The sequence below is a fragment of the Hipposideros armiger genome, unplaced genomic scaffold (assembly GCF_001890085.2).
Source record: "Hipposideros armiger isolate ML-2016 unplaced genomic scaffold, ASM189008v1 scaffold_17, whole genome shotgun sequence".
NCBI classification, from domain to species: Eukaryota; Metazoa; Chordata; class Mammalia; order Chiroptera; family Hipposideridae; genus Hipposideros; species Hipposideros armiger.
In genome coordinates this window covers 1,378,701-1,389,725 of record NW_017731367.1, presented here as the reverse complement: position 1 = coordinate 1,389,725, position 11,025 = coordinate 1,378,701, and the positions used below count along the sequence as shown (strand labels likewise).

The following is an 11,025-nucleotide window of genomic DNA, read 5'->3' as shown; positions in this document are numbered from 1 at the left end:
ATTTCTATATGTTAGCAATGAACAATCTGAAAATAAAATTAACAGAATAATTTCATTTGCAATAGCATTGAAAATAAAACGATACTTAAGAATAAATTTAACAAAAGAAGCATAAGGCTTGCATACTGAAAATGACAAAACATTATTAAAATAAATTAAAGATCTAATAAATGGAAAGATATGCCATGTTCATGGGTTGGAACATTTAATGGCAATACACCCCAAATTGATCTACAAGTTCAACACAATCCCTATTAGAATACCAGCGCCTTCCTTTTTATCTTTAGCAGAAATTGACAAACTGATCCTCAAATTAATATGGAAATGTAAAGAACCCAGAATAGTCAAAAAACTTTTGGGGAAAAAAGCAAAATTGGAAGACTCACTCTTTCCAACTTGAAAACTTACTACGAAGTTACAATAATCTACACAGTGTGGTATCGGCATAAAGACAGACATATAGATGAATGGAACAGAACTGAGAACCCAGAAATAAACCCATTCATTTCAAAATGGGTACCAAGACAATCTAATGGGGAAAGAATCATATTTTCAACAACAGTCTTTGCCTATGGTACTGAGACAACTGTATATCCACATGCAAAATAATGAAGTTTCACCCCTATATAACACCATATGTAAAAATTAACAATGGGTCATAAACATAAATGAAAGAACTAAAACTATAAAACTCTTAGAAAACAGGTGTAAATCTTTGTGATCTTGGATTAGCCAATGGTTTCTTATGTATGACACCAAAAGCACAAGCAACCAAAGAAAAAATTGATTAATTAGACTTTATCAAACTTAGCAATCTTTCTGCTTCAAAGAAGAGCATGAAGAAAGTGAAAAGACAACCCACAAATGGATGAAAATAGCTGCAAATCACATATCTGATAAAGAACTGGTATCTAGAATATAAAAAGTACTCATAACTCAACAACACAAAGACAATCCAATTTTAAAATGGACAAAGGATTTGAATAGACATTTCTCCAAAAAAGATACATACATTGCCAATAAGCACATAAAAACATGTTCAGCGTCATTAGTCACTAAGGAAATACAATTCAAAACCACAAGATACTACTTCACACCCATAAGGACGGCCATAATTACAAATACCGATAACCAATGTTGATGAGGACATGGAGCAATTCGAACCCTCATACATCGCTGGTGGAAATGAAAAACAGTGCAGCCACTTTAGAAAACAGTTTGACAGTTACTCAAAATATTAAACACAGACTGACTACATGACCCAGCAAATCCACTGCTAAGTGTATACCCAAGAAAACTGAAAACATATGTCCACACAAAAACCTGTACACAAACATTCACCATGGCATTATTCATAACAGTCAACAAATGGAAACAACCCAGATGTCCATCAATGAATGGATAAATAACATGTGGTATATCCATACAATGGAATGCTATTCAGCCCTAAAAAGAAATGAAGTACTGATATATGCTACAACATGGATGAATCTTTAAAATATTATACCAAGCAAAACAAGCCAGATATAACAGGCCACTTATTATATGAACCTGTTTATATGAAATATCCAGAATAGGGAAATTCAGAGAGACAGAAAGTAGGTTAGTTCTTGCTAGGAGCTAGGAGAGAGAGTGAATGGGGGGGTGACTGCTAATGGGTATGAGATTTCTTTTAGGAGTGATGAAAATGCTCTGGAATTAGCAGTGATGGGTACACAATTTTGAGAATATAAAGAAACTACTCAGTTGTACACTATAAACAAATAATTTTATGGTATTTGGATATTCAAAATAAAAGCCAGTGGAGAGACTTTGCCACCCTGAGATTTAACTACCCTACATCCCAACAGCTTCCTCCAAATCCTAGGCCACTCATATAGAAAAGCTTTTCTCATGTCATTACAATATAATTCCAAACAGCTTTTATTTAGAATGTATTGAAAGTAGTCATTTTTCTTGTGAATTCATGTTTCCATAATGCTATAACATTATTTCTGGGTATAAATCCAAATATTGGGTTGTCGGAAAAGTCATGATGTATTTTTTCTATGTTTTTCGTTGCAAAGATGCATCATGACTTTTCCGACACCCAATATTATCTTCTCTGCCAACAGGCATTTTCTCACCTGTTCAGATAAAATCTACCGATCTTTGAATATCTATCTTCTCTAAGACCGGTGCTTTTTATCAACATAAATTTTATGAGTTGAAAAACTACTCACGGGCTTACAATTAAGAGTATCCAGTTGTGTATCTACTTTAGGACCCATTAATCTTCGTTACTATCTATGAATTTCTTGTAATTGCATAAACAGCAAGCTGGGATTTACATGAAGGGAATAATACTACCAGTAGTCTCAAATGACAATGACAGCTTTCCTATTTAACGCAGACTACTCTTTTAGTGCTTCCCTCCAAGTAAGGAAAGAAGGGGTTCCCTTGGCAATGGAAGAGCTGAGATTTAAAGTACAATCCTTGAATTTTTTGTGCTGCCCAGAGTGGGGCACAGTCTATATTTATTTGTCAGATAAATGTGGAAGATAGTCACCAACGGGATGTCATTTTCTCTCAAATCCAAGAATGAGATGGCTCAGAATAACTCAGAAAGGACATCTCAAACACAGAGTCACACACCATTAGAGCTAGTACGTTTTGAAATATCTCATTTAGCAATTTCAAAGTGTATTCTAAGGAACACTACTTCCATGAGATGATCCACGAAAAAGTTCTGAGAAATCTATTAACCCACTGTTTTCCAAGAATACTTGGCCATGGAACCCTTTTTCTCCATAACACCTATTAAAATCCCCAAGAACTTGTGGAAAATCCTAACCTGGTCAACTAATCTACTTTACAAAAGATAAAATTGCTCTCTCTCTCTGTCTCCCCAAATTTAACTGATGTGCCCAAGGTTGCCCAGCTAGTCCCTGGGAGAGCTACGACCAACTTCTAGTGCTCCCTCCATGCTGCCACACTCCCTTACTGGAGGAACCTTTTCTAAATGGCAATTTAATCATATTGGACTTCCTGATAAACAGCAAGATTATTAGTCATTTAATGTTAGTTATGTTTGAAAGCTTTCCCACAAAAGGGTTGACCTGAAAGAGGTTAGTATTATATGTCTCTCCTTTCAAGTTGCTATTTCAAGGTTGGTTTTACCTGGAGTGAGAGGAAATTTCTGTCTATTTGGAACGGTTCCATCTTGAAGATATTTCAATATTTCTTACCACAACACCCTTTCTGTGCTCAGTATTTTTAGCTCATTGTTTTCTATTTTGGCAGCCGAGAAGCTGCAGTTTGTAATTTTATCTCCAGCTTCATATTTCTTCTTAAAAGTGAATACAATGTCCTGTTTATAATAATAAAATCACTAGTTGGCAGAACGACATTAAATGGAAAAAAAAAAAAGAAAGAAAGAAAGAAAGCAATTGGAAAATTTAGAGCAAGCAATTTTAAGTGCCAAGTTTCACATTTGTAATGGTCCGGTGGAGGTCACTGGGCTTCCTTTTTATTGAGGGAATAGTAAAGAAACAGATATCCACAAGTTCTCCAGTGAGAAACTACAGAAAGCACCTCCACTTCAATGAAGCCCATGGTTGTACTGAAAAGTGACGTGACCCAAACTTCCACAATATTACTAACTATAGGAAAAATAGAAAAATCAGTTTAGCATGGTATTTTCCCCCTCCAACATTTAGGTTTTCATTTTCCACTTTAATTGAGCTTTTAAGCTTTGGTTTCCTATTCCAGTTTAGCAACAAAGGAAACAAAACAATATGAATGAAATTAAAAATAATTGGAGCCTGTCTCAGAAATAGCCTTGGGGTTGCTTGGGCTTCTGGTGCAACCCCTTTAAGCAGTTTCCTTGGATATATTCTCCTCTGGATCCCCAGAGGCTTGCAGTATTGGTGTTGCTTTTTTTTTTTTTAACCTCAGATGCCCTGCAAAAGAGAGCTGCAGGCCTAGGCCATGCGTGCAGGGATTCTCCAAAGCCTGGAGCCAAAGGTCCAAAGAAATGGTGCTCCCAATCAGAAGGGCCAGATTGCCCCTAGGAGTTCACACCAGCCTTCCTTCTTGAAAATTGCTAACCAACCATTTTTCTTTTCAAAATAAACACTATTTCTCTCAACTTCAGTTTGCAAAATATTACCCCAATTCCATTGGACTAAAAAACTGGAATTTTACTGACATAATTGGATTATGAGGTTTAAAGATTGATGGAACTTTTCTGTTCCAAATATAATTGTTCAAATACCAAACCTAAATGGGCATGTTGAAGTCCTTAGATAGCTAGAGCCAGAGTAATCCTGCAGGCTCCGCAGCAGGGGGGCCCTCAGAGGGGGTCAAGAAGCTATCAAAACTGGAGGTATTGGGAGTCCTGTGACACAAAAATCTGGAGTCTTGGGGGACATATCACCTCTTCTGCAGCCACAGCTTATCACGAAAATGAAGACTCCTTTAGTCACCCTAGTTCCCTCTATACCCACTCATTTCTCAGATCTCAGCTCAAGCACCAATGACCTTGGCAGTTTGTTCATACAGATATTATAGCACTTGCCATGCTCTGCTGTAATTTATCTGAGTATAAACCTGTCTCCCTGAGAAACAGCAAAGTCCTAAAAGAATTTGTCTTCGGATTTCCAATGACTAAGTTACAACTTGGCATATATTATATACACACATAAAAGTAACATATGTAAATAATGTATATAGGAGAGAAGGGAGGAAAAGGACATAGGTTTTATTCAGGAATTTACAGAATATATATTAATTTATTCATAGCACATGTTTTTGAGTGTGTGCTAAGACTCACTCCTAGTTCTCTGCCATTCCTGGGGAAATTATATTGATAAAACCTCTGTGAAGGCACTGAACCTCTCAGCAGAAGACATCACAGTCTTATGATCTCTCCGTCCTCCGTTACAAGTTCGTAACTGACTACTGCTTAATACATTTGATTCACGTTCTTCTGCCACAAGACTGAGAGTTCCACAACAACGGAGACCACATCTATTTTTGTCCATTGTTGAATCCTCACTGCCCATGGATGATGTTCAGTAAATATCTGTTAGTTGAAAAACTGAATAAATCTATCACAAGACCAAAAAGAAGGGAAAGGTAATCAGATCCAAACACTTCAGCATACTATGGACTTCTCTTCTATGTTTGTTTCATTATAAAAAATAAGAACTAACCATGACTACATAGCACATGAATTAACGCTGGTGCCCTCACAAGGTGTTTGGCTCTGGTGGTGAGGTGTACAGGTGAGAGAGGTGGCATTCCAGACCACAAAGACCATGATATTGGCAATCCCGTTAGTGCCTGTGCTTTTGGCCACCTGTGGGTATTTACCCAGGTCTAGTACATGGATTTACGGAAATTATCTAGTTTTAGCTAAACTAATCCTTACGAAATAGTCAAGTGGCTAAAAAAGATGATTGCAAAGATCCACAGATTGAAGAGAACACTAAACTAATCATATGAATATTACCAACACCAGGAAAGTGACCAAGTTGCATATCTTCTGCTCCTAATATCAACTCATAATTAGCCACATTCTGATCTCAAAACAATGATTGTCAATCATATGCTACATAGCAGTTAGACAAGAATAAACATACTTAATGTGTGCCTTCAAGGTAAAGGTGATGTTTTAACGAGAGAAAAACTATTGTTTTTTGAAAACAAAATAAAAAAAGAAACTCAAGTTTTGAAGATAAAATGTTTTAAATGGGTGTTTTGAAATGTTCCCATTGTTACACAATTTGGAGGCTTAAAATGATTTAAGTGTCTAAACTACAAAACTACTCATACCTACACAATTAAATACCCTAACAGAGTTTTCTGACTAGTTCTTAAAGATACCAACTGAAGAATAAGTGAGGATTATGAACCCATTTTTTAAAAATTTAAAAAATTGTTCAATTAGTCCACAAGAACTGACTGACATCAGAAAAGACAGAAATTTATTAGCTGGATTGCAAAATTAATCTGAACAGAATTAAAAAATGAGTATTATGATTTAGTAAGTTCAGCTCACTTCTTTCCAAGATATGCGGTATCTTTTTCAATTATTATAACCATTAAAAACAAAACTAAGTATCAAATTTCCAGAACCTATACTCAGACCTTTGCATTCCCATATCATGTTATTAAAGTAAAATTTAATATTTAAAATTTAAAGGATATTAAATTTCTTTCACCAAAAGTAAAATTATGAATATGAAGTTCTCTATACCATTTTTTAAGGAAAATGAAAATATTTAAAAATTGATTTCATTCTTTCCACTCTTTTCATTCCACTTTTATGTAAATTTACACTGTACATAATAAATCAGTAAAGTAGTAATTACATCTGTAGTTTTAAAATAAAGACACATGCATTATTGGGAAGGCATGGTCAACAAAGTTTAGACATTACTACTTTAAAGCATCAGGAAGCAGACGAAAGATTTTAAGCCAAAGGAGTAAAAAAAACCCAAACAAACAAAAAAAACAGATCTGAATTTTAGAACCATAACCCTAGAGAGAATAGGCAGGAAGAAAGTGCTTGGAGGTTAAAGTGATTTAAAAAAAAAAATCCCTGTTACTATGCTAATAGCAGAGAGCACCCCCCACAAGCTCCCTGTATCTTTGGCTCCCTTTGCAGGACACATAGGTGTGTTTTTAACAGAGGCCTTCTGCAGAGCAGGCATCCTAGTCTGTGGTCTAACCCAGAAGGCAACCGGGGCCAAAGAAAAGACAAGGTGAAGCCACGAGGGGAGCTGAGAGCAATACTGGGCTCCATGACTGCTGAAGTGCCTTATTAGTTATCTGCAGGCTAGGAGGAAGGCCAGAAATGATTGAGGATCGTTCTTTTCTGATAGTCCCATTTATAATTTTTAAAAGTTATTAAAGTTATTTTTCAAATTATTTGAACAATACAGTAATTTATAAAATGAAAAGGAAAATATCATCTTCCTACCTCCTACTACTCCACCGAGAATTCCACGTATTGTAATCACTGTCAATCACTGTCAATTACCATAGAAAAAGGTCTGATTTCCTTGAAGATCTTTTTCTATGCATATATACTTTTCTGTGTACATATATGTGTGCGTGTCTATACATTTATATAGTTTTTATATTATTTGACTATATAAAAAGTAGGCTCATATTCATATTGTTCTGAAATTTGCTTCTTTTACTTCACAATATATAACAGCCATAGTTTTAGGCCAGTCCACATGGACCCAGCTCCTTTTCCGCAGCTGTAGGGAATGCCATCTTATTAATATGCCATAGGTTATTTAACCTTTCCTTTATTGATGCGACATTGGCAGTGTCACTTTTACAATAAAGCAGTAATGAACACTCGTGTACATATATCCTCGTTGTACACTTCTTTGAGTAGGATGGATTCTTGAAAGTAGAGTTTTGGGGCAAAAGGGTGGGTACATTTAAAATGTTGACAGCTACTGCGGAACAGCTATGTTAACTTATACTTCAAACAATAAAGTCCAGCCATTCATTCTGACCTTTTCTCATTAAGTTTGTTTATAGATTCCCAGATTTAGGGAAAGATCTCAGAAATCCAGCCCCTCAATTTGTATATGAAAAAAACGAAGGTTCAGGGAGAGTAAGGTTATGGGCCCAAATCTCAAAGATCCTGACGAGCTAACTGACCAACAGGAGTTCCAAGAACAGGGGTGACCGCCAACAGCCAGGACGGCAACTTGAATCAAGTGACTTCAAATATATGTGTGTCCCACCCAAGCTACAAAGAGGAGGAGAGGGGACTGTCATCTCCTTTCTCTTGCCTACCCTCTGCGAGAAAAGGAAAAGAGGCAGCAAATTCCTAAAAGAGGTAATAGCAAGAGGAAACAAAGAAGGATCTCAAACTACGTGGAGTAACGGGCACCAAAGCCGAAGGCATCGCAAGGTCAGCTGCATGGAGTGTGGTGGAAAAGACTCTGACACGGGATGACCTCTGCAAAAACCTTCCACAGCCTCAGTGGGTTGTATGAAAAGTTCCTCGGTTCTAAATATCTCCATGTGGCATCCAAAATGAATGCCAGTACTGAAACCAAATTCTGAAGAGAAATATCAGAAAAGAACTAACATCCCACAATGAAGAAACATCTTCAAAGAAGATGTTGTTATAAAAATACCACAAAAGTACTTTCCAACAAATTCCAGACCTAAAAGTAAAGCTTTAAAATGAAGCTCCAAGCACAGAAGTCTTGAATCCTTTGCTTTGTGCCTGAAGAGGCCCATCTAAAGGAAGGCGCTTCTAACCAGATAACACCATCTTTTTTCAGCAAGACCGATGGGACACAGCAATAAGAAAAGAGGGGACAACTGTTTGTTTTGAAATCAGGATGGTCTAGAGCATGGGTCAGCACACTTGTATAAAGGGCCAGAGGACAAATATCTTAGGTTTTGTAGGCCTTACGGTCTCTGTTGCAACTATTCAACTCTGCCCTTATAGTGTAAAAATACACCCACAGACCATAATATAACTGAATAAACATGGCGGTGTTCCAGGGCAACTTTATGGATGCTGAAATTTGAATTTCACATAATTTTCATGAAAGATTATTCTTGTTTTGATTTTTTTCAGCCATTTAAAAATATAAAACCATTCTTAGCTCATAGTCTGTACATGGCCTGGACTTAACGGGCAGGCCATGATTTGAGGACCTCTGGTATAGGGAACATTTAATTCTCAACTGAACTGAACTTGAATGTTGATGGAAAGATGGCAACATTGGAGGCTGGCTCTTAGGAAAGTCAGGAGGCAGGAAAGTAGAAACATGTTCTTAAAGAATTTTAGGTATTTACCTTAAATCTCGTCTCTGTCTGATTTCTTCTGGTGGTATTGTCCAGGGCAAGCCTTGAGGGAGACATTCTAGAACTTCTGAAGAGAAATCCGTGAAATCCACACCATACTCTGTTAGTATTCCCTCTGTTTCAGGCTCAATTTCACCAGCCTGCCCAAGACTCTTAGCCAGCTGCCTGTAGACAGAGAGGAACAACTGTGTTAATGAATAAACAGAAGATAGGTACCCATTTCCTTTCACAAACTGAGGGTGGTAGGAAAGCCTAGAAAACCTCCTGCCCTTGCTCCAGCAGGCACACCATTACCAGTGAATGGGGGGCCAAGCAGAAGAGACAACGACACTCTTATCCTGTTCAATCTATGACTATAGTGTAATCTTACCTTTCTTCAAAAATTCTGACCTGGGGAGTGGGGCCAGAAAGCTGTCCTTAGGACTCCTGCAACTGTCTTTCATGGAAAAGTCAAATTGATATTGTTAAAAGCTTTTATCAATTCTTTCTCTTGAATAGAATTTTATCAATTCTATACTCACCTTTAGAGGCAATTCTGATAAACCCAGTTTTCTGTTAAATCATCAGTTTCACAGAGCCTATACCTAAAGTCATGCTCACTAGATTAGATCCAATGTTCATATTTACTTAATTCTACACATTTTTACGTTAATATTTTTAAATATCTTATCTGAACACAAAAGTAATATATGTTCACTGTTGAGAAGTTAGAAAATACAGAAATGCACTGAGAAGAAAATTAACTGTAATCCCATCACCCAGTAAAGTACTGTTCACATTTTAGGGTACTGGTCCATTAAAACGAAGACTGCATTTAACAGGCTAGTCCTGACATTATGAGTAGAGTTCTACCTTTTAGGAGGCAGATCTCACTCTTTATCTGTGGGTCATATATCAAAATTGGTAGCTCTCCATTCTCATAAGTACTGGCATGCCACACATAGACCACAAGTCGAAAGTTATGTGTTGAATATAGAAGGCCAATAGGAAATGTAATATGTGAAGCAGCTGCCTTTGTAGTGGGTGTTTGCGAGACCAAAGATGGCCACCTCTTCTGTTGGCCAAGTCTACTTGTCTGGCATGGTGACCCAGTAATCACCCTCAGGCTCTTCCTGCAAGACGTTCAGAGCTACCATAGGGACTTCTCTGGGGCCATTCAACTTCTTTGAAGAGGGTCCTGTTTCCTACGTAAAGGTAGACGCCTGGCTGCCAGAGTTCACAGGTGCATGGGGGTGAAGGGGGTGGGGTGTGGTTGCTTCCTATGCAGACTTTTAACGAATTCCTATTTTCAGTCTTCCTCCTGGAACCCGGCAGTGGTGGCAGCAGAGCTGACCCCATTTCTCACACACAAGCCAAGAGAGCCAAGCCCACAGCTGATATGTACACCTGTCCACCTGCCCTAGGTGCTATCTAGGTAGACTGTGGATTAACCAGTGGGCTCCAGGTAGCCTATGGGCTACTCACATACAATGTGGGCTCAGGCCATTGTCTTCTCCTCACACTTAGGTGGTGATCTCCCAGAAAGCACATTTAAAAAGCCAAAGACAACAAAAATGCAAGGGAAAAAAGAACAGAAAGCTATCTGGAAGATCCACAAATATTTGGAAATTAAACAACCATGGGTTAAAGAAGAAGTCAAAGGAGAATTAGAAAATATTTTGAACTGAATGAAACACAACATATCAATATTTGTGAGAAGCAGCTTAAAGCAGTGCTTTGAAGGAAATTTACAGCATTAAATGCTTATATTAGAAAAGAAGAAATGTGTCAAATCAATTATCTTAGCTTCTACCTTAAAAAACTGAAAAAAGAAAAGTAAATTAGATCCCAGGTAAGCAGAAGGAAGAAAATAATAAAGAAACAAGAATCGGGCCGGCCAAGTGGCACGTTGGTTAGGAGTTGGCTTGGGAGCACCAGCTCTGAGCAGCAGGACCCTGGTTCGGATCCCACATGAGGACCAGTGATACTGCGCCCTCTACAGCTAAGATAGTAAACAACAGCTTGACCTGGAGCTGGGCTGCCAATGGCGTAGGCTGCAGTGGGGCTGGCCAGCAGCGGGCGTGAGCTTTCATGAGCTGCCGTGAGCCGCTGTCCAATGGTCGGTGAGCGACTGCCTCACCTGGGAAGAACGCAATGATGGTGCCAACTTGGGCCAGTGAAGCAACATCCTCCACAACTAGACTGAAGAAC

The 11,025-nt window shown here is 37.9% G+C and overlaps 1 protein-coding gene across 7 annotated transcripts in view; it reads right to left on the bottom strand.

Moving 5' to 3' along the window:
* Positions 1 to 11,025, bottom strand: part of DIS3L2 (DIS3 like 3'-5' exoribonuclease 2) — a 327,384-nt gene that overhangs the window by 153,305 nt on the left and 163,054 nt on the right. For all 7 annotated transcript variants that reach the window (XM_019628923.1, XM_019628956.1, XM_019628962.1 and 4 more), the window contains one exon: positions 8,827 to 9,000. In XM_019628923.1, coding sequence (XP_019484468.1) covers positions 8,827 to 9,000 — 174 coding nt within the window. The remainder of the gene's footprint in view (positions 1 to 8,826; positions 9,001 to 11,025) is intronic.